This window comes from Xiphophorus maculatus, chromosome 7 (genome assembly GCF_002775205.1).
Source record: "Xiphophorus maculatus strain JP 163 A chromosome 7, X_maculatus-5.0-male, whole genome shotgun sequence".
NCBI classification, from domain to species: Eukaryota; Metazoa; Chordata; class Actinopteri; order Cyprinodontiformes; family Poeciliidae; genus Xiphophorus; species Xiphophorus maculatus.
Genome location: NC_036449.1, coordinates 29,896,861 through 29,920,969, shown reverse-complemented (window position 1 = coordinate 29,920,969; position 24,109 = coordinate 29,896,861). Strand labels below are relative to the sequence as shown.

General features: G+C 38.0%; 2 protein-coding genes across 2 annotated transcripts; both read right to left on the bottom strand.

Annotated features, from left to right (window-relative positions):
• Window positions 1-4,068: 4,068 nt before the first annotated feature.
• On the bottom strand, window positions 4,069-7,134 carry LOC106699594. The gene is made up of 6 exons (XM_023336440.1): window positions 7,039-7,134; window positions 6,282-6,580; window positions 5,962-6,090; window positions 5,748-5,876; window positions 5,075-5,106; window positions 4,069-4,957 (listed from the first exon to the last, which is right to left on the bottom strand). The coding sequence occupies exons 2-6, from the start codon at window positions 6,544-6,546 to the stop codon at window positions 4,664-4,666; spliced, it is 849 nt and encodes a 282-aa protein (XP_023192208.1). The 5' UTR covers window positions 6,547-6,580; window positions 7,039-7,134; the 3' UTR covers window positions 4,069-4,663.
• A 3,346-nt stretch (window positions 7,135-10,480) lies between these two features.
• On the bottom strand, window positions 10,481-22,332 carry LOC102236230 (protein FAM171B-like). The gene is made up of 8 exons (XM_014468472.2): window positions 22,104-22,332; window positions 16,880-17,113; window positions 15,113-15,205; window positions 14,873-15,031; window positions 13,474-13,644; window positions 13,273-13,389; window positions 12,417-12,540; window positions 10,481-11,900 (listed from the first exon to the last, which is right to left on the bottom strand). The coding sequence occupies exons 1-8, from the start codon at window positions 22,303-22,305 to the stop codon at window positions 11,099-11,101; spliced, it is 1,902 nt and encodes a 633-aa protein (XP_014323958.2). The 5' UTR covers window positions 22,306-22,332; the 3' UTR covers window positions 10,481-11,098.
• Window positions 22,333-24,109: the final 1,777 nt, after the last annotated feature.

Sequence of the window (24,109 nt, the reverse complement as noted above, 5' to 3'; positions counted from 1 at the left end):
CGGGTCAGAACTACGTTAAAATAGCCTCCATGATGAGTTTATTTGGTTAATATAACTGAACTGAATATATTATACTGTAATATTTAACTGCTTCTGAATGAGAATCATGGTGCATATGGAGATTATTTACCAAGATATTCAATAATAAACATTCACAAAGCAAATCACTTTGCAGATTGTTTTTTTGTTTTTATTGAACTTTTTAGGTCTAAAAAAATGGGGGTTAATTTTTCATATTTTTACTATGTCATTCATTTAAAGACATCACAGTTACAAACTAATTAACTCGCTTGCTAATTGAATATAGTTTGAAACTAAAGTATTGATTTGTTCTGAAGCTTAGTTAAATTCCTACCTAAGCTAATAATTTAGCTTTCTTAGCTTAGTCCCTAAGCTAACTAAGAAAGTTTTGATAGCTTCCTTACTTAGCTTACTAAGCTTAGGAACTAAACTAAGGAAGATTAGTTCTTAAACTTAGTTAGCTAAGCTAAGGAAGCTTAGATAACTTTCTAGCATAGTTAGGAAGCGTACGTAGCTTCCTAACTATGCTAAAATCAAGCCAAGTTGAGATGCCAAACTGTTGGTTTCGTTCATTTATAAATGTCACAGTTCACAACTAAATATTGAACAAACAAGCAAAATATTTCTCTTTGACTGCGTAACGTTACAAAATGGCGCCGTATGTTTCAGTCTGGTTCATTTTGGACTTGGTTTGCAAATGTGAAAACATGGACTATGGTTTACCTTTAGTTGAGGTTGCTAAAATAATCATCCATTTGCTAGATATCATCACAAACTTATTGAATGTTTTAAAACATCTTTTTCCTTTCATAGAAAGAGGTTAAATGTTGAATTTTATTTTTTAAATAACCAAGAGTCAAAGGTTTGTGCTTGTGTGAGCAGACTGGCTCTGAAGCGCAGTGAAAGGTGATCTTTGCATTTCGAATGAACTGAAAACGAAACCCTTTTTCCATGCTGCTGATTTCCGACACGGCTGTAACCAACGCTGGAGACGAGCCGCTGCTGAAACAATCCGCTGCTCTGTCGCCTGTGTAACGGATCCGCCCTGTCCCACAGCCAGAGCGTTGGCTGTCTGGCCTGACGGGGTTTGAGTTTCCAAAGCTGTGCAGAGCAGCAGCATGTCCCACGTCGGGTCAGCGGGTCGGGACCGCCGGGCCTCCACTCCGTTGGTGCTCTAGCTGAGATAGATTTGGTCTTTATCTTGGGTTTCTCATTGGTTGGGTTTGACTTTGTTGTTTCTGTATCCATTGTTTATGTCTGTTTATTGGTACAGAGATTTTTTCTTTTCTAATAAGATGATTTCTGATGAGTTAGTAGCTGAAAACCTGACAAACAGCAGATGAAATCTCTCAGGGTCTGTGTCAGATCTGTGTTTCCTAATAACATGCTGTCTGCTTTGAAAGTTTTCTTCATACTGGTTTTTACACACAGTGAAATGTTAGAAATTCTAGCTAACTGCAAAATCTAGAGATCAGAAGGTTAGCAACTAAAAGCAGTGGTGGACACCACTAGCTAAAACGTTAGTTGCGCTAACCTAAAGCACTAATAAAGTTAGATCTGCTAATGCTAAAGCGATACATGAACACAGTATTTAGAGTAAGCTAATGCTAAAGCGCTAACTTTAATTCAAATTATAACTGCCTTTGAAAGATTGCTTAAAGACTTATGAAATGTATCCATAAAAATTATTATAAGGGAAGCTACGTGTGCTAAATGTTTTCAAAGTTATCTAAAGCAGTAAATGGGACATTAGCTCCGCCACTAGCCTGATTAGTGATCAGGCTAGTGCCTGATCACTAATCAGGCATCACTGTTCCACTAATCAGCCTTTAGCTGATTAGTGGAAGTGAGCCCACCACTTTCAAAATTAGCTAAAGTACTATAAATAAAAAATTAGCTATGCTATTAGCACATTAGCCGATTCATGGAAGTGTGCCCGCCACTGGCAGTATTGTTTTCAAAATGAGCTACAGGCTAACTTAAAAATTAGCTCTGCTATTAGCGGAAATGTGCCAACGACTGGGAGTAGCATTTCCAAAATGAGCTGAAGCGCTAAATAAAAATTAGCTCCGCGGAAGTGCTCCTACCATTGGCTATATTTTACTATTTGACGGATTTAAAGTTTGCCTGCCAGTTGAACAATTAAGAAAGAAAGAAATGTTTATTAATGATCCATAACTCTACACTTTCGCCTCTGTTCAATTGCTCCAACTAACGGGGACAGGAAGGTTGGAGATTAGCTCCGGCTGAGCGCGGCTGCTATGGAGTGAGTTGTTGGAAACATCCATCCTGATGGGTTTCCGTCTGCGCCGGAGGTGAAACCGCCTCTCATTAGCTGCGGTTAGAGGAATCAGACTCTGGAGAGAAGCTGGTTACCAACCCAACGGAGCTCTCTGCAGCTGATGGAGGTGTTCACTGGGAAAGCAGCGAATTCCCTGCGACTCTCAACTAATCCGGCACATGTGGGAGTTTTTATCTCCAGACAAGATGTTCGGAGTTGTAAAAACGTCAGGAAGAAATATGGCGGTGAGGCAAGCGGGAGGTGTGAGAGTGTTGTCCTCCTGCTGCTGTTTTATGATCCACCAACTGCGTCAGACTGTTTCCATTCCAAGCGCGTCTTCCAGCCACCGGCTTTCTGCGCCTTGGTGCGCCGCCAGAAACCCGAGATCCCGTCCCAGACTGGAGACGCGACTCCGGCCAATATTTACTGGCGGAAAGAAAGCAGCGAATGTCTTATTCTCTGAATAAGAGAATTATTCAGACTCTTTCCCGAGTCTGAATAATTTAAAAGGATGTCTGTCAGAGAGCCATTGGAGCTTTTAATTCAAACTGTGAATTAACTGCGTTATTAATGAAAGCAAATCTGTGAAAATTCTTGAGGAACACCCATCATGACTAAAGGCCTCCGAAACAAACCTGGGGCGATTCTGCCCTCTGGTGGTTGAACTGTCAAACTGCAACTGGATCATGTCGCCTTCTGTAATTACATTAATTGCGGATCATGTAAATTTAAAAAAGAACCTTGAAAAAATATAAAATAGATTATAAAATAATATTGAATTCAATTTATCTGAAATAGTTGACTCTTAATGGGAAATATTTGTTAATTACAAAATCTGTGATTTTGATTGCAAATCACAAAAACAATCGCGACTAATCAACGTGTAAAGATATTTATTATTTAATGAGAAAGTGTTTTTTGAATACAGACTTCTATTTATACATTCTGCCACAACTGGCTCGAAATGAAAATGAATATCACATCCATTGACTTAAATCCATCCATCCATTTTCTGTTCACCCTTTGTCCCTAATGGGGTCGGGAGGGTTGCTGCTGCCTCTCCAGCTACGTTCCGGGTGAGAGGCGGGTTCACCCTGGACAGGTCACCAGTCTGTCGCAGGGCAACACAGAGACATACGGGACAAACAACCATGCACACACGCACACCTAGGGAGAATTTATAAAGACCAATTAACCTGACAGTCATGTTTTTAGACAGTGGGAGGAAGCCGGAGTACCCAGAGAGAACCCACGCATGCACAGGGAGAACATGCAAACTCCATGCAGAAAGACCCGGGCCGGGAATCGAACCCAGGACCTTCTTGCTGCAATGCAACAGTGATACCAACTGCAACCTAATCAGATTTTTTATTACACCGAAGCAGAGATCGAAGCTGGGTGGTTCACAGCTCTGTTGCTGGAGGGAGTGCGGTGTGGTTGCTGCAGGCTGCTTTCATATTTTTTGGGATTGTCCTCTGTTGAAGACTTTCTGGAAGGATGATAATCGAGTAATCTATGAAATCCTGGGTATAACTTTAGCCTTTTCATTTTCCGTTATGTACCTCGGAATACTTCCTGAGGGACTCAGTAATGGGGAAGCATACTCGCTGAAGATACTTTTGATTGCAAGCAAGAAAGCGATTACTAAATGTTGGCTCCAACCTAGACCTCCAACTCTGAAGCTTCTTGTGAATATTATAAACCTGATCCACAATATGGAAATGTTGACTTTTACAATACGGCTCAAGAAGGAGAAAGGAGAGAAACTCTGGGAAAAATGGGATCATTTTATTGCCAAAGGTGTGTAACAGATGATGTCTGTGACTCCACATCACTCGGACAGACACCTGGGAGTTTTCCTTGTTGCTTACCATTTGTGATTTTAAACAGTGAAATATCTGTAACATTGTAATGCCCATCAGTGTGAATACATGCCACCTGCCCTAGCCCTCATGTTCGATTGTATGTAATTGTATGTTTAAAAATTGAATAAAAATAAAGTAAAAAACAAAAACAGTGCTACCAACTGTGCCACTGTGCAGCCCACATTTAAATTTTAAACAATTTAAAATCTTTTATGTGGAAACCGTTAAGTAATATTTAGTAGTTCATTCTCAATTAAAAACATTAAAATTCAGAAGTGTGCCCACCACTGGTTTTCAAAATTAACTGAAGCACTAAATGAAAAATTAGCTCTGCTGTTAAAATTATTATTATTAATAATATTACAGGGTTAATTTTACCCAGGTGCTGTTTGGTACTAAAATAAAAGTCTGGATTCAAACATTATTCATCCTAAATATGATTAATACAGCGCCGTCTCTAAAGTTAGAGCATCAACAGAAAATAATATTTAACATATTAATTTTGATGTCTAATGTCTAAAATGTCCCTGACCAGCGGAAATGTGTCCAGAACTTCAGGATCTTTGAGAAGCTGAAGGAAGTCGCCACATTTCTTTGGTCCTTTGCCGAGAACCAGATCCAGAAGCCCGGTGATGGTTTCCTGTGGGCTGGAGGAAGACTTCAGGTTCTGGTATTGTCTGAGTGAGACGATGGATTTCTGGTGGACGAGCTGCAGGACGTAGCAATGATCGGTCATCAGGCATTCGATCAGCTTCACCTTCTTCTCTATGATCGTCTTTCCAGCAGGATGCTGCAAAATTCAGAGCAAACGTTGAAGATATGTAAAAAAGTACAATGAAAAATGTAAATATTTTGAGTTTTTAGAGTTAAATCTTGTTGGACTTTACGTTGGGTTAGAATCTGTTACCTGGCAAAGATCGTCAGCAGTTTCTGCTGGAGCTGAATGGAAAGCAGGAGAAAACACGACGGCGTATTAGGATAGAAAAAAGAGGAATACATTTCTGCTAAAACACTGACATTTTCTAGAAGAAAATGAGGGCATTTCTGAGTTTGAAAATGCCCTTTTTGAAAACTTGCTGGAAAAAAATGCTGAAATTTTTATATAAATCCAATAAAATTCTCAAGAAAAATACTTTGAAATGTCTGACTTTGAAAAGTTTAACATCTTTTAAATCTTTCGAGTAATTTCATAAATTTTTGACCAAAAAAACTTGGGATTTTCTGAGTTTGAAAAGTCTAAGAAAATTCCAAGTTTTTTTCCTGAAAATGTCTGAGGATGAGCTCAACATTTTTTAGCTAGTGGTGCCATCACTGCTTACTTACGTCTAAATCTATGACAGAACTGGATGTAAAATGGTGGCAAAAGCATCACAAGTTCCCCAGAGAACAACGTTGAGGGTTTGAAGGCGCCAATATTTCTTTAAATATGAAATTTCCCTCAAAAATCTTTGTAAATCTAACAAACTAACAGGTTATCGTTGACTCTACCCTAGCTTGCCTGATGATCTGATCTGATGTTGTGATACGTTGTTAAAAATGAGTGTCGCCTAAATGTGTAAAGTCTGAGTGTAAGCTGTTACCTGAGGGGACCTGGGATGGTCTAACGTTCACAGAGAGGTTTATGTTTTCAGCATTGGCTCCGTCTATCCTGTCAGCAATGATGACACTCCCACCTGTTGCAGTATAACGAGCGCCTGATGCAGAATTACCTGATTTAAAGGAAAATTAAGACAAAAACAGAATGAAAATCATCATTAACTCACAGAGAAATGAGTCAGAGATATTTATCCCTACCAGATGAATTTCCTCTTGGGCTGCTCACTGTTTCCACGTTGCATGTGAGAAATTTCGTATTTATATTACGGAGCGTTCTGCTGGTCACAACACTGTTTTCATCAGCAAATATTGATGTAACAGGCAAATCTGCAAACACAAAATAATAAATCAGAAATCTGCGATCCAATTCAAGAGATTCACTCAGTAACTCTGAGGCTCTGATAATTGTCCAATCATCCTCCTGATGATTGGACACTCAGTTTTATTTGATAAGATTCCCATGTATTTGTGGCTCTAGATAAAGTTTAAATGATAAATCTGATGAGATGTTTCCTGACCGTCAGAGGAGGAACTGAAGAACTGCTGGAGCTGATGGTACCGTCCCTGATTCCTCCTCAGGATGTCCATGAACGCCTCACAGGTGTCTGGTCCTTTTCTAATGATCATTTCCAGCAGGAGGCTCATCTGCTCTTCCTTCGGCTTCTCTGTTATCTTTTTATGTTCATTTACACTTAAAATATCTCCGCACTCATTGAGGATGTGAGCAGAATCTGCTGAAAGCCACAGGCTCAGATTGTCCTGCTGGGACTGCAGTAGCTCCATGGCCTGCAGGGGGCGCCAGAGGGTGACATTCCACCTTCACCAGAAGAAGAGCAACGTAGATTCAACTTAAATAAATTGCTCTAATTAGTAAATGAATTAAATTCATCCATGATTAAGTTTATTAAGTTGTCAAGTTGAACAAACATCATAAATTAAATTCTTTCAATTAGTTGGAAACATTTTATTTCATTTGTTTAAACCATTCTTGCTTTGCAGTGTTCAAAACTCAAAACTTATGAAAAGGAAAATAAAAGTTTTCCATCTTTGTTGTTCTGTTTGTTTGTTTTGTTTTTTTACTTAAACCTTCTAACAGTTCATATTTCTGTGTTTTCCTGTTTGTCATTTTCCTGCACAGATCAAAGCTGCATGAAACCCGAACGGCTGAATTGACCTTTAACCTGCAGTTTTTATTAACTCATCTCATCTGAGAACTTCCCCCCCCCGATTAGAACAAAAATAAACGGTTTGAGCATCAACAAAACGAGTTTTTACCTTTTCAGAGGGAAGGCAGCAGTAAGACGGACGTGAAGAAGAGAGGAAGTTTCTACTTCTTAGAACGGAAACAGCGGTTCTTCCTGTTTGGGTTGGTCGGTAACCAGATCCGGTAACGTGGTTTTACGCGCGCAAACAACATGAGCGCGAGCTGCATAGCTGCATAATAAACACATGACGTCATCTTCACCGGCAGCAAGGTGGAGAGGAATTACCAAAGGAGGCATTAAGATACTGATTATTGATAGATAAGCAATGACTAAATTTTATTAGATTATTACAAAAAATAGGAGTTTTTAGTAAATTAATGAAAGCATCTAAAAAATATAATAAATAAAAAAAATTATAATCTCATCTACCTAAATAGAAGTCTTTAAAGCAAAAAAGTATTCACTACAATAATAACAATAATAAAAATGATAGAAACAAAAATAATTAGACTTAAGTTTAAATAAAAGTAGATACAATAATTACACATATTTACATAATTAAATCTAAAAATATTTGGTAAATAATAAATTAATAAAATGCATAATTAAATTAATAAAAGCATCCAAATAAAAAAAATAAACTGAAAAGGGAAAAATAAAGGATCTCACGCATATAAATAAACACAAAAAACGAAAACAAAACAAAGAAACATTGCAATAGTTATGATATATAAGCTTACATATATAAAGAAATATCAAAATAATAATTAATTACATGGTCTAAAACTATAAAAAAAGTTTAGTTAAAAAATATATGAAATATAAATACAACAGACAAGATGTATTAAAGTGAAAAATAAAAAGTCCCATCTATGTAAATAAATGTGTAAAACACATAAAAACTGTAAATAAACCATGCATTATTATTATTACAAATAACAAATATGCTAAACAATATGAATAAAAACATATAAATCAAATAACAAATTAATAAAATGAGCATTTAAACTCAATTAAATTGGAGGATCCATAAATGAAATTAAGGATGTTGTTTTTTGGAGGTTAGAAAAGTGGTAATTTTTTATTAGTTTGGTTGTTAGTGCGCAGGTCAACTTAATGTTGGCGGACATTTTGCAATTAGGCACCTGGTCGGATATCATAGTGGAGTGAGTAGGCCGCTTAGCTTTTGTTTGAACGCCACAGTTTGAGCTCGCTGCGAGGAGTTTCCGGTAGATTATATTTCGGACAGATTATTCTAAGTAATTGCTAAAATTATAGAAGGCGTTGTTTAGATATTCTGCGGATGTTTTTCAAGGAACGGCCCGACCTCAGCGTGCCGGCGGCCATGTTGGTTAGCCCCGCTGAAACACCTGCGGAGGAGAAACGGCGCGAGGCATTAGCATCAGATGAGGATGGATTTCAGGGGAAAATGGCGCCGAAAAGAAAATGGAGAGTCACTTCAGTCAAGCGGGAATCTGTTGAATTCATCATCTAAAGGCAAGTGAAACAAATCCCGGACCGAGAAGACGTCGGACAAGGTAGGAGCTGCTGGGATGCTAACGCTGCTGGGATGCTAACGCTGCTGGGATGCTAACGCTGCTGGGATGCTAACTCTGCTGGGATGCTAACGCTGCTGGGATGCTAACTCTGCTGGGATGCTAACGCTGCTGATGGACGCCAAACGCTTTGGCTAAGTGGCTGCTGGTTTGGAAAGATTTCAATTAGCTGCTGATTTATATAAAATGGCTGCTTGTTTTGTTAGTTTTAGGTTTGTTGAGTTAAATGGTTTTAGATTAGCTGCTGATTTGTTATGGAAAATTGGCTCAGAAGGATTCTGGTGAGGTGAAAATCCTCATCTTAGTGAGTTTTTATGAATCTTCTGTGGTTATGGTGGATCATCTGATGCGAGAAGCTTATTGAAGTTTAACAACTTTTGATGCTTCAATAGAAAGCTGGGAAATGGAAATACAAGTTTCTGGTTGCTTTCATAGATAAAAATCTCTACAGAGAAAATAATTCAGAGGAATAGTAAACATCATCATATTAAACCTTGATAAATCTCACATCACTGAAGTGATTTGAGATTTTTAAGTTGTGTTTATGCTGACGCGTCTTAAAACTGACCTGATGTTTTTGGGTTAAAATAAGGTTTTATACTAAGAAATGCTTTGCCTCTTTGATGAATGACCAATGAGGTCAAAGGTCACTCGGCACATTGCGACTATGACATCTGCAGGATCTGGCATTGAATCTTTATGTATCTCAAATATTTCTGAACACTCTGGTACCCATTCTTTGTTATAATATTTTATTAATGTCATAATTTTTCTTATTTTTTATATGTTTAAATAGGCCAGATTTGTGTAACGCAGACTATGCAGTTTCCCACCGGCAACAATTGTTGCTGAGTATAAAACCTACATTTTCAATAACCTAACCAACATAAAATGTAATAATTCATAAATATCATGTGTTAGGGAGGTCCAGGGATTGAAATTCATGCACTTATTTTGCAGGAAAAAATTTGGGATTAAACAGGTTAATTCAATATTTATCCACAATTTACGTCTGACTTTGTATTTGTTTTTGGGACGGGAGTGACTCATAATATAGAATATTATCGTCTAAAACTAAGTCAATATTTATCAGCAATTGACGTGACAATTATTTTGGCACTACAATGACTCAATATACATAATTTACATTTTAACTAATATTTGAGAAATGGATATCAATGCTCATCAGTACTGTGTATTGTTAATTCAATATTAACAATTTTAAGTTGAGTTTAAATGTGAGCAATTATTTTGGCATGGGAAAGAATGCGGCAGCGTAATTTAATTTCATTTTTGATTTTCTGCACGTTGATTTTTTGAGAGTTGCTCAACCTGCAGGTGTGAGGCCACAAAGGTAACGTTGTTTTTCCACCATCTTGTTTTTAGAATATGTTTGTGTTGTACCCATTCATTTTGTACAAGTAGTTTTTTCTAGAACCCATTGTTCTGTTATTTCATACCCATTTAAAAAAAAGAAAAATAGAAACTACTAAAGGAAGGAGATGACCTGTAAAAGCGACTAACCCCGTTTTCTTTTGGAGTTTAACTTTGTTCTTCTTTCAGCATCGAACTCACTTCTAGTGGCTTTGCTTTCACGGGTTTTGGTTATACTTGATAACTTAACTTGGGTAAATATATGAAAGTTTTTTGTAACGTTGTTTTGAATACAGAATTGTATGATAATGTAAACTTTTTCTGTAAGGGTTGGATATAATGCACACCTCATACAAACGGGCAACTTGGAGAAACCAATGAGCCAAACAGGAATGTTTTTAGATGAAGCCGTAGAAAACCTACACATGCACAGAAAAACATGCAAACACCAAATAGATATTTTAAATAATAAAATTATTTTCTTACAAACTAAACCCAAACTAAATACTTTGAGAAATATGAAGCTTTTCTCCATATTGAGACCACATCAGCATGTAATACAGACATTAACAGACACAAAGGTTTAAAGTGAGTCGTGCAATCCCTTTTTATTTTCACTAGTGCAGACAGTATAATAGATAGTAGACATTTGCTTCAAACTTATTCAAAAATAGAAAGTTAGTCTGATTTTTATAAATGGAGAACTAATGGATGTGAATTGTTTTGGGGCTTTAAGGCAATTTTAAAGGTGTAATCTGCACCATCTGAACCTTAAATCTGTAAACTGAACCTCTGAAGTCACTGAGTTACAAATATTGGGGCTATTAAAAATAATTTACAGGAATAGTCAAATCACGAGAAACCTCATATTATAAATTCAAAAATGACATGAGAATAGTAAATTCAAGAATCGTTGTTTGAGAACAAAGTTGAAATAACACGAGAATAAAGTCATAATAACTACTGTAGCAAAGTCACAATGTTACGAGGACAGAGTTACAAAAATAGTCGTATTGAAAGAAGCTAGAAATTAAGTTGTACAAAAATAATTAGAACAGTCGTAATGACGTATTCTTGCATGTGTTCACGTAATGACAATTCTCATTCTGACTTTATTCTCGTAAAATTTATTCTCATAATTGTGACTTTATTTTTCTTGCAGCAGGCCTATTGCTCCGTCGTCCTGATTGGACCCAGTTTTTACTGTTGAGTGTTTTTATTCGTCGGGTTTTTAATGAACGTAGCGTTTCTCTCCAGAGTCACTCTCCTCCCCGTCGTCTGATTCAGTTCGCTCAGATCCACTCCGGAGTCCAAACTGGTTTCTCGACTGTCCATGGTCTGCCGTCGTCTCTGCTGCTCCGACCCGGCGTACCGGATCTCCGCGGCCGGTTTCCCCTCCAGCGAGACGAACCAGGCCCGCGGCGGCTGGGGCGACGCGACTTTAGACAAACCCGTGACGGCGTGGACTGAATGTCTGTTTCCAGCGAGTTTGTTCAGCGTTCCCGGTACCGACGCCGATTCTGGCAGGCCGAAGGCCGTCCTGGATGCTGGTTCTGATCCGTCAGTGGTCCGGAGCTGTTCCTCGGTTTGGAGAGTCTGGGTGAAGCTTTCTTTCCTCTGCGGCTCAGCGGCGGTGGCTCCGTTTGTGGCTCGCGGCAGCGTGGCGGACCGGCTCCAGTCGGATTGGGCCGGATGTTCCTCCAGGTGGAAAAACGCCGGAGCGGGAAGGATCGCCACGGGTTGGTTGTAGAAGAACAGACCGTCCGGAGTTCGGGTTTGTTCCGAAGTCGCACCAATGAAGTCCAACTCATTACCATCCAACGAAACCACCACAGCGCTGGGGTTGGCGATCACATCACTGCTCTTCGCTGGAACACAGAACCCATTGCGCTGGTTCTGGTTCTGTCCAGATGTTTCAGATTCCTCATAGTCTGTGGAGGTGGTTTGGTCTTTTCTCACCACTGCTGCCGTCTGCCTCGGTTTAATCTCACTGAAATTCCTCCTGAAAACAAAACACAAAAACTAATAATTATTACAGTCTGAAAGTCTTAGTTCATCCTTTGGTTCTCCTTTCAAACTGAAATTACAATTTATTATGATTAACAGGCGGGTAAAAAACCCAAAGATTATAGCACTACTTCGACGTATTTTTATTCAAGTAAAAGTAAAAAGTAGCCATGCAAGAAATTACTTGAATAAAAAAGTTATTTGGTAAAAAGTCTACTTAAGTACTGAGCAGCTTCCTTGAAGCTTCAAAACATTGCAAGATGATAAAAAAAAGAACCTATGATAATTTGATAATCAAATTACCATTTAATATCTAAGAATTATATCATCAGATGGACCAAAATATGAAGTTAAGTGAAAATGTTGGTATTTTTAGGACCAAAATGACAATTCAGACGGGTAACAAAATCAGGCAAAAGAAAATGTTTCTAAATCAGTTTCTTTCAATAAATAATCTAAAACTGTGGTGATGTTCTCAGCAACAGCATTAAACTAAAATAAAAGTTTTTACCTGCAGTAGCATAAAAGTCCAAACAGAAGACAGACGATGACGACAAGCGTTCCTCCAACCAGAACCACCAGGAAAAATGAATGTTGCAAGATAAAGTCAACAAGAGTCTGAAGTCCAAAGAAACCTACAGGTAATATAAAATTAATAAAATAAGTCAAATACTATTCAGAATACTTTTTATTACAAATCTTTCAGCTAGTTTTATCCCGGTTCATATCAAAAGCTTCAGATCGAAATAATTTCTCATCTCTGCTGAAGGTTGTTTTCTCGACCCTCTTCTGTTCATCTCAAACGTCCATCTTCTTAAAATTGAAGTATTTAACGTCATTTCTATAAAGATGAAATATTTCCTCTAAGGCAATCTACCTTTTGACTCTTAAAGTTTAGCTCACCACAAATTAATGATACGATTTATTGCTGCATTTAAAACGATCCAATATTTTGCTTTTGCACCCGTTTTCTTTTTTCTTTTTATGGAGAACAGGTCCTGATGAGGGACCAGACTAAGCGCAGCCTGAAAACCCCTTATGGTGAGAAATATTTTCAGCCAATATACTCCATATTACTCCAGCCTTTAGGCTAAAGCTAGCGTTTGTTTTGGCTCCATTTACCCAGAATGCCTTGTGTTCTAGTCCACTTTCTGCTTTTGGAGCAGCCTCCAGTTCGCTTGCCGTTCACATATGCCTTCAGATCACTAAAGAGTTCAAGTCAGTCGATCCGACACTTAGGTGGATTAGAGTTGGACTAAAGCGGACCAAACAGGGCTGATGTGAGTGCACCCTAAGTTTGTAGTTTTTAATTTTGTCTTGCTGTGTTCTTTTGACAGGACTCAAACACATCTGAAGTGAAAACCTGCCTCTGCTGGAGGTCAAAGGTGCTGCGATCCAGTATCCCAGGTGAGGAGCGGTGAAGGTCCACATCAGTTTCCCATCTACCAGCGTCATCTTTCCCAGTCCTCTCCTCATCCATCCACCTGCGGCGAAATACATCACCATGAAACCAATTAGCAAGCAGCTGGTCCGGTAGATGGATGAATGAGTGACTTATCAGAACTGACCGGTAGTTCTGCTGAAGAACCAGGCTGGAACAACGTCGGACTCCTGGAGCCCTCGGCTCTCGGGAACGTTGAGGCTGATCTGGATCGGGCCGCTGACGTTCAGCTCCACGTCTCCGGAGAAAAGCCGCACGCTGACGGCCGCCACCGGACTCAGCTCCACGCTCACGAACCCTGAGAACATCACAACCGAAGTCAGGACGCCAGATTCCTACGACAACGTGAGTCAGAAAGTAATTCATTTATTTAGCAGAATTAGGGGGTTTGGTTTATTACGGTTACTGTAGATAGAAAAATAGAGCACATTTCCACCAAAAACTCAAACATTTTGAGATTAATCTATAAATTCTGAGCTCCAAAGTGAAAAATGTGAAAATTTAGATTAATTTCACATTTTTTAGAAAATGGCTCATACAGTTATATATTTCACTTTTGGAGATTTTCTGAGTTTAAAAAAAGCAAATATTTGACTGTTGGAGCTCAGAAATTTCTAAGTTATTTCTAAAAACAAATTAAGCTGAAAGTTTCTGCTTTTTTTTTAAAGTGTAGATTTACTCATTTAGTTTTTTTATATCTACAATTAAGGCCTCCACAGTGGCGTAGCACTGTTGCCTTGCAGCAAGAAGGTCCTGGGTTCGATTCCCGGCCCAGGGTCTTTCTGCCCTGCGACAGACTGGCGTCCTGTCCAGTGACCCAGCCTCTCGCCCGAAACATTCGCTGGAGATGGGCACCAGCACCTCCTGATCCCACTGGGGACAAGGTGTTAGAAAGTGGACGGATGGATGGATATCTATAATTACCCTAGAATTGTACTTTTTGTATTTTTTCTTACTAATTTCCAGCGGTTGGCAACCCTAGCTAAAAAGTTAGCTACACTAAGCCTAAAATGGTAATATTAAACATTAGCTCTGCTAATGCTAAAAGGATATATCAACATAGTATTTGTGTAAAGCTAACGCTAAAGCACAAATTTCAACCAAGTTGATAACCAACATACGGAAAACATTTTTTTTAAATAATTTGGTTGTTCATCTGCTTTAAATGGGACTAGGCTTGTTGTGAAATCAGACAATACCAGTAAAGTGGGTGGAGCCAATCAACTCTGAGCTGTACCATTATAACCAATAGAAAAATTCAACTGCAGTAGCCACCTTTCAACCCAAAGGGGGCAGCACTGAGACAATTTCAGGTCAAATATTGCAGAATTATACGAATACGGAATATGTCAGACATGACATATTTGTGTATATGTTTGCATGTTTTATGCAGATAAATTATTCAGTAATTTATCTTTTTATGCAAGTAAAACAGTTGACGTAGTTTAGGTACTTTAAAGCGTTAAAGCCCTTTCTGAAATGAAGATGGCTACCTGCTCAGTGTGGCGTAGGGATGAAGTCGTTACCTGACTTGCTGCTCACGATGCCCAGAGTGTTCAGCGAGTCGCCCTGGTCTGAGGTCAGCCGAGGAACCGTCAAGTACGATCTGATGGCGGTCAGATTCCCGCCATGCGTCAGGTTCAGGAGCCGCTGAGGAAAACTCACTGTGGCCTGAGAAACTGCAGCTTAAACAGAAAAATTTATACATTTCTGTCCAGTTTTCATGTTTTTACTTCACTGAGAAGCAAAAGAAATATTTCCACCACCTGCAGTTCTGCTGGTGATCAGAACCGAGTCGTCAAACAGCCAGATGTTCCCTCGAGTCAGAGCCAGCAGGGACAGAGTCACTGATGAAAAGACTGCAGGAATGATAAAACACAGGCGAAACTCAAAAACTGGAGCCTCCAGGGGGCGCTGTGGGGCCTCAGAGAGGCAGAGGGAGGATGAGGAAAAAAATACTTTTTAAAAATAGTTTTCTTAAATAAAATATAGTGATATTTTATTTTAATGTTATTTTTGGTGGTTGTTTTCTGATTGGCCAGTCAAATTCATCAAGTTAGCCTGGTGAGCAAAAAGCAGAAAAGTTTGACAAGAAAAACCAAAAGAACAATTCAGCATGCAGAAAACCATAAGAACAGTTGGGGACAGAAAATTAACATTTGATGTGATTAATATAAAATAGTACATGTTTTCTTAAAATCAGGAGGCAATTGTAGTGAAAAATTATTTAATAAAGTCATAATATATCCATAATAGTGACGTAACCATTAATATTTCATGTTTTAATGTTTCTCCACTAGATGGCGCTGTTTTGTTCCCTGACTGGATGACGAGTTTATGTAACGTTCATCACAGCTGAGAATTTAAAATCTACTGAGTTGTTGCATAATAAGGAACAAGTTTAGGACTTGGACTAGACCAGGGAATTCCAAACTTTTCATCACTTGGGCCAAAATCGTCGCCTCAAAAGGAAATGCATATTTCCACCGTATTTTAATTAAAAACAAATTCAAATTTTGTTTTGTTGGAGAGGGAAATGTGTAAATTGTTGTAAATCTAAAACTTACAAAAGGCTTTGCAGGTTTTCCTAATTTAAATAAAGGTCTTTATTAAAAAACCAGAAAAAATTTGGTCACTTCTGAGCAATAAATACAACTATTAGATAACTATTTAAAAATGCTTTTATTTAGAAATTTTAATAAATTATTGAAAAGCATAGTTTGTTTTTGAGTAAAAGGCACAGGAGAAAGTTACTTGGAGAGAAATACTTTGACTTTTGTCTTTCAGATATTTTGTTTTTAAAAACAAAACAAAATTACGTTTTGTTTGACTCAATGTAGTTTTACACACTAGAAATTAAATTGTTTTTAACTGTTAAATTTTAAAAATAAATGTAAATATATTCCCAAAATCGGAATAAAAATTCTACAGTGTTAATTTAAAATAATTTATTTTAATTTCTGATCATTTTGCCGTCATTAAAAATGGTCTTCACTTGAATCATTAAAATATTCTCCAAACTTATTTATTTTGTCCAAAATTCTCAAGTTGAAAGTTTTCAAGGACCAAATCTTTTTTTCCTCACCACAATTAAGAAAAGAAAAATATATATTTTTTTAACATGAATTATTTTAATTTTACCTGCACAACAATAAATAAAACATTTACTACTCTTTCTTTGGTTTACTTTTTATTTTTTACATATATAAAGTGTTTTTTAGTTTATTCAAAGCAATGAAAATATAAATTTTCTAAAACAAATTTATCCACATTTGGCCAAATATAATGACTGGGCGTGTCCAAGTTTGTTTTAGAGTTAAAACCCTAGAAGTTTGTCACACAACTTTTGAGATAAAAAATATCTAAAGAATTATTTTTGTTGTAACATTTTACATTTAAGAAGATTGAAACTTGTGTTGGAAAATCTCATCCTAAAAAGTTACACAAATTTATGGCACTCAGAACTAATCCAGGGGCCACAAATGGCCCCCGGACCGCACTTTGAACAACCCTGGACTTGATCTTTGACTCACTGGGTTTCCTGCTGGTTTCCCACAGCAGCAGAGCGGAAATAAAGCCCTGCTTGCTGGTTGCCACGGCGACAGGAAGCCCAGCGTGGAACGGCACGTGGAGCCGGGCGTCTCCGCCGTCGCCGCTGAAGGCCGAGCTGCGTAGGCTGTGGTTGACGAAAAGCTCCACCGCTGCCTTGCTCAGCGGCCGCCCAGTCAGCATGTCGCTCACCTGAACCCTCAGGATGAAGCTGCTGCCTGTCAGAGGAGCACAAGACAAAACAAAGCGTCACATTTCCAGAAAACCTCCATCAAACTTTCACCCAGGTGAAGTCGAGGCCTTGGAATCAGATGAAACTGGAGCCAAACGTTTGTGCTGCTTTTACTCTGAAGATATTAGCAAAACTTTGAAGGTCAGCTAACGCCTTCACATTTATGAAATCAAACAAATGTGGTGTATGTTTATTAAGATCTTTAAAATGGTAGCCACACGACTCCCCCTAGTGGTCTGGAGGACTTCTGTGTTGATCAAGTTTGCAGCTTTTATACTAGCAGTTTAAAAAAAAACAAAAAACAGTACATTGCTGCATTTTTTCCCTTGCTCTCATTTGGTATTTTATTTATGGTTGCAGAAATTTTCATTTGCATTTTCTGCCTGCAGGTTTTTGCTTCTATTGTCTGTGGTTGGAACCTTTACTGTTTAGTTTTTCTGCTGCATTTCCCTTTGTGTGTGTGTTTTAGATTTTTGCATCATTCATGTTTGCAGCGTGTAACGACCAAAAACAACGTTTTAGCTGATTTTTAGAAGCGATTAGAGTCTGATGGCGTATAAAACCCGCTTGTATTATAAAAGTTGAACCTGTAATTGCTCCCCGTCTCTCAGCAAGACATTTCTGTCTCTTTCTGGTCTGCAAGCAGTTCATCCTTTATCTGCTAAAAGGGGAATTGAAGTTTAAAGAGAAGTTTCTTTGAGCAACCTGCAAATTTCACAGCAATTTGCAACAAAGAAGCCATTTTTCTTCCTTAATGAAGCGCTAAAGCTCGACTACAGCAGGCGCCGTCGCATCACAAACATCAGAGTTTCTCCTAATCCTGCTGCTGGAAGATTTGCCAAAAGATTTACAGCTACAATTACGACGCTTCATATCAGCTTTCAGGCTGAACACGACCCAATCGTTACCCCCAACAGTTAGCGGTAGCTTGTAGCCGCGTCTGTTTTCAGTTTCAGTGAGAAACAAGCGAGTGCATTTGTCAGAGATGCTAACACCACTGCAGATGGACTGATGGCGGTTCTGGGAGAGGAAACGTCTCTTTTTCCTGCTTCAGTGCCAACAGAAGGGGCAGGTCACTAAATCTTTTTTTTTGGTGCCAGATTACTATAATCCCTCCATTTGGCAAATTGAGCCGCAGGATGAAACGACTGTAAAAGAAGATGAAATATCATGTTTGACTAAGATGTGGCTGAAAGTGGGTTGATATCTGTCATTTTCATCAGAGATGATTGAAAAATCATGATGCACATGCAGGAGGGAACAGAAACGTGTCGACCAATCGATCCGACGCGACCACCAGCAGAACAGACAGATGGTCCGGCGGGGAATTATCTCTAATGACCCGCGTCAGCCCGGCTTGTGTTTCTGGAACGAGGCCATTGTTTCAGCTGATGGATGAGAAAACGACGGCTCCCTTCACAGGATTTTTATTTTATTACTGCATAGCGTTTCAGAACATCAAACCTATTTATATCAAACACAAGTAAACATAAACTTCAGTTTTTAAACAAAGGTGTTTATTATTAAGGAATTAAAGTCCAGATCAACAGAAGAATTGTTTTTATGGAACCTGATCAGAGTCAATAATCACCATGGACAGTGGAGAGGGGAAAAATGGAAAGTGTATAAATTGTAATTTTAAAAATAGAAATGTACACCCAAAATTTTATTTAACCTATCAGCTGTATGCAGGCAATAACTGGTCAAAGCATTTCTAATGCAAACTAATAAGGAAGAAGATTAGGAAAAAATTTTTCTCAGAATTACGACTTTAAGTCAGACTTCTGAGTTCTAAGTCAGAATTTAACATAATTCAATTTCAAAGATCTTATCTTCTTCTGTACAAATCAAATGTTCAGAGCACTTTTTGTGCAGTCCAAGATTTCAGTTTCAAAATCTGTTCAAGACTTTTTGTGTGAGAACATCTGTACAAATAAAGTGCATGTAGTCAAAGTTTAGTTAAGAGTTAAATTAAATGTTAAATCTGAAAACAACCCTTTAGCTGATGGAGTTTTGCTGTCATAACAGCAGCACAAACACATATAAACTAAACCAAATACTTCATCAGGTTTGAATTTAAATGAATCCTTCAATATTGTATAAGAATTATTAGAAAATTAAGCAGCAGCTCAAAAACCAAACCAGCCCACCGGGAAATGTCCTGATACTCCCGATTAAAAGGCCAGTCAGGACATTCCCAGTGGGCTGAGCTGCTACTTATTTTTACTAATTATCCTTTTAAAATAACTCAATAGCCAAAGGTTCATTTAAATTCAAACCTGATCAAGTACAGCCTGGAGAGGTGGGAGAATCACTTTCCCACACAGGTTTGGATTTATTTCTCTTTTTAATAAAAACTTTCATTTAAAAACTGCATTTTGTAATTATTTATCTTTGACTCAAATCTAAACAGGTTTGATGCTCTGAAAAACTGAGACAAACATGGAGAAAACAGAAAATCAGGAAGGAGGCAAACACTTTGACAGCGCTGCGTTTCCCAGCTCATTAAACAGGAGAATCGCCCTATACTGTGTATTTATGTTTCGCTCAATAACCTCTCAGAAACACGAACTGGGCTGTCCTCTCTTCCCCGGAGCTTTGACTTGGCAGCGCCAAGCGAAGCGGCAGCCGGGCCGGAGGAGTGCGGCGCTGTTTGTGCCGGAGGTAACAGCACGCTTGGCTACATGTCCAAGTGATCCAGCTCCAGAGCGGATCATGTGATGATGCAGGGCGATGCACTCCTACATCAGCATGAATTAGTCATGATAAGCAAACAGGGTCACAAATCCCTCTTTCAGCTCCTCCACTGCTGTACAGAAAAATCCTGGTAAAAGTTCAGGACGGGCTTACGGGCTTGCTTTCACTCTGTTTTCTGTAAATAATAAACCAGAAACCGAACAAGATGATGAATCTGCCTGGTGAACATTTGGTCTGCAGGAATTTAAAGCGTTCAGTTTTTAGTATCTTTTTTCTAAATGCTGAAGAACTCGAATCGTACCGTAAATTATCAGCACAACAGCTTGACAGAGCAAACAAACAGATGGAGAAACCATTACTCATGAGGATCTATGGCAAGCAGTTGTAGCATATAGTTAAACTAAACTTCAGACTTTGTTTTTTCAAAGCTCAAGAATTCATTTCTACAAACGTTCCTTTGGATCTTGCAATTGGGAATTTCGAATATATTTTCCAAACTGTAAACTTTAAAAAAAAAAAAGGAATAAAGGAGTTTTAAGGTTTTTTTCCAGAGTGCCTAAAGTAGATGAGGCCTCAACAGACCGGTTTATATCTGCCTGTTATTCAAGCATAACATGAAATATGATGGTTTCTGTCAGGCTGAATTAAATGTTTCCCAACTACTGATAAAGGTTCATGTTCAGGCCCAACCTCTTTTGATTCCATTTACCTTATATTACAGTTAATATCCTCAGAAATGTAAACAATTTCTGAACAATTTAGGCAATTTAAGATGCATACACGTAGCAGGTGAATGTTTCTCTATCGGATCATCGGCCGATGCTAAACATCAGATATCGGTATCGGTCTGAACCGTCATGTCGCATTTTATGCTACTTTTACATCATTGACATGAGACGTGCATCATAATCCTTCACCAGTAGTCTTTGGATGAGTTCAATGAGAATATTAGCGGCTGAAAACGTCTACTATAATTCTCTTTGGAGTTGTAAACCGTTCACACAGAAGTCTGATTGTGTCAGATTAAGTTTAGTAGCACAAACAAAAAAAAATCTGATTTCAGCAGAAAATCAAAATTGAACCTGCTGTTTTAACGTTGCTGTAAACTTGCCTTTAATTCAGACCTGGTTGATTTGGGTTTTTATTGACATCCAGCACGACTGTAGACATTAACATCTGGATTGTTGATTGTCAGAAAAATGTTCTGAAATCCTGAAATATTTGAAGCGGGGTTAGTTCTTCAGATGTTTAAAGACGTCTGAAATCACACTCATGATTAAAGACTGTATAGCTGTATGGCTGTATGGCTGGTTCAGTTTGCTTCAGTCCAACTCCAGTCTGTTTGGTCCGGTTCGTTTGTGGAGCTGTGAATGCGTCATTGGACCGAAAAATCAAACTCTGGTCTGTTTCGGTTTGGTTGAAGTGAAGTCTGGTGCAGTTTGAATGCATATGTGAACGCTATGCGGGCCGAAAGAAGGACATGGACTACAGAGCAGGAAATTTTGGGTAAATACAACCAAAACAAACACTAGCATTAGCCTAGCGTTAGCGGTTGAAATGGCTTGTGGTTTTCAGCCAAAGAGAAACTCTCCAACCGCTAAAATGTGATCCTACTCCACTTTAGTTTCCATTTCATGAAGAAGGAAGTAGCGCTCAGTGTCTTCAGTGGTTCTTGGTGCAGCGCCCCCACAGGCCAGGAGGGGAACAGGTTGGTTTGACTCAGAGCAAAGAGGAAGAGAACCCCAGCAGCTGGAGGTGGAGCAGATGATGACTTAATGTGGAAAGTTTGATCCCAAATTAAACAGTGTACTGAAATATTAGATGAGAAAACGCTCTAAATTCGCCTGAAAAGAATTCAGTTGCAGACATCCACAATGTTTTGCTAAAATAGGAAGGATAGATCTGTCAGTCCAGAATACTTGGACAGGAACACGTCCTCATATTTGAGATATCAGAAATGTTGATTTCGATCAAAAGGACTGGTTGAGTTTGAAGAGTTTATATGAAAATTACAGCCTATTTTATGATAAAACTGCTTGCCATAGAGGCTCTTTTCTATCACTTCTTACTCAGGAACAGATTAGTAGATTTGTGGGTAAATCCTCAAACAAAAGAGGATATTTTAGTCTTAATCCGATACAAATATGTAGTTTTAATGCAGATGACCCAAAATTAACTGAAATTATTAAAACATCAAAACTTATTTGATCTAAACTGGAAATAATTGAGCTGTAAAATGTGCAACATGTTTAAATTTGTAAGTAGTTCTTGCTCCAAACCTGGCAGGCCTTGCTGCTGCTGCTGCTGCTGTTGTTGTTTTCTGAAGTCCTGCTTTGTGAAGTTTGTCTCATCAGCATGCAGAAGTCGTCCCTCCGTCCCCGTCAACTCTCCGTTTGTGCCTGCCGTCCCACTCACAGCCAGCGCACAGAGAACCCACTGCCACAGCCCACTCATGACCAAACACACGGCTCCGGGTTTCATCCACTGGCTGGGAAATATCCACTGCTTTACCCATTATAACCCCAACCACACTGAGCTGCAAGCTCCGCCCACTCAACCCTTCACCCCGCCCACATCCACATGTTTGAATTATTTTTTATTGTGTTGAATTCTTAATAAGACAAATAAATACAAGAAGCAATAAATGGTTCACAAATACCAGAGAACTAGAACTGCATAATGCTTAATACTAGTGATATAAAATATAAAAAAATAATCAAAATATGATCTCTTTATACAGATTACATTAGAATCAGGCAACAGGTAGGAAATTAAAGAATGATAAAATAAAAATTATGCATGTCTCTTACATAAAAATATTGCTTTCATGATCATATTAATACCAGTAATTATTTTATATGCTGTTTATATTAATATACATGTTAATATGCTATATTTATATAAACTATATTGGTATATAATATACATATATAATCACAGTGTACTGTTTTAATATAAATATAAACACTTTTATTTCAAACAGACAGAAGTAATAATGATTCTCACACTTGAGACTAAATTAAACAAGATAATGCTAAGCTGTAGTAATGATTATATATCGCTAATTTTAACAGTAATTTCTTTTATATACTTTTGCTGATTATATTGTATATTTATACTTATGTAAATAAAGATAATTATTGTGATAACTGTACATCATTAATAGAAATACTAATGAATAAAACCATGTTTGTTCATTATTGCCATGTGAAATCAAATTAAACAAGACATGGCTATGCTGTGTTTCTGCTTATGCAGTGCTAATTATAGCAGTAATTTCCTTTTCTATGTGGTTGCTGTAATTAAAATGATATAAAATAAGAAATATATATGTATGTATTATATTGTACTATCATTATTAATACAAAGCCATTTTATTTTACATTTTTTCCGTTTGAAATTAAATAAATATGCTATGCTACTGTAAATGTTTTCTTTCTCACCATATTTGCCTTTTTAATTTGACTTTACCAACTATTACATGTCATGTAAGTTAAGAATAGTTTTTATTCCATCCAGAAACATGTTGCATGGAAATATTTATATAAAGTTATTATTTAACAAAACGTTTTATACATGGCTGTAGAACCGTTTAGTTTTGGCCACTAGAGGGGGCAATGCGACAACCAGTTGAGGAAAATCAAACCAACCTTTCATCAGACTGAACTGTGGTACCAGAACCGACCCGGAGGACTGCGGCTCATTAAATCTGCAGCTTGGATCTGGGACAAACTGGAAATAAAGTCATTTCTACAGACTTTTCTGGGTTTGTTCTCCATTAAATATTAACATAGAGCCGCAGGCCGTTGTTAATTTTTCTCTTTATACTTCTATATTTTAATAAGTATTAATTCAAGTCCACTTTCAATGTGCTCCACACCTGTGTGCAGGTGCAGAGCAGCCAAAGGCAACCAGCCCCACTGGGACTTTTACCCAGATAAATGCTGAACTCTGAATTCAGCTTCACACCAAGTTAATGTTTTCCTCCAAACTCTGCTAGATTTCCACATTTTTGGGTGGATTCTTTATTCTTCCCAGGCTCATATTGTCTACAGATATCTAAAATAAACCCTGCAAAGCCTGAGCCACCGCCTGCTCTGAATACTGTCTACATAAAGATGGTGAAACAATTTTATTTTCAGGGTGATTGTGGGAAGACGGTCTGTTCCTCCACCTCTCAGCAGCAGCAGTGGAGTAAATTAGACTGTTTAAAGGTATTATTGACTGAATAACTCAGTGAATGACCTCTTAATGACTTGTAATTTAAAAATCATTAATCTTAATC

Excerpts from the sequence above, each read along its gene's own strand:
- LOC106699594 (XM_023336440.1), bottom strand. The coding sequence starts at position 6,546 with ATGGAGCTACTGCAGTCCCAGCAGGACAATCTGAGCCTGTGGCTTTCA. Across the intron at positions 6,091-6,281 it reads CTTCAGTTCCTCCTCTGACG|ATTTGCCTGTTACATCAATA; the intron begins GTCAGGAAACAT and ends TTGTGTTTGCAG. Across the intron at positions 5,107-5,747 it reads ACCATCCCAGGTCCCCTCAG|CTCCAGCAGAAACTGCTGAC; the intron begins GTAACAGCTTAC and ends CTTTCCATTCAG.
- LOC102236230 (XM_014468472.2), bottom strand. The coding sequence starts at position 22,305 with ATGAAACCCGGAGCCGTGTGTTTGGTCATGAGTGGGCTGTGGCAGTGG. Across the intron at positions 15,206-16,879 it reads GGAAACCAGCAGGAAACCCA|TCTTTTCATCAGTGACTCTG; the intron begins GTGAGTCAAAGA and ends TCATTCCTGCAG. Across the intron at positions 15,032-15,112 it reads GATCACCAGCAGAACTGCAG|CTGCAGTTTCTCAGGCCACA; the intron begins GTGGTGGAAATA and ends TTTCTGTTTAAG.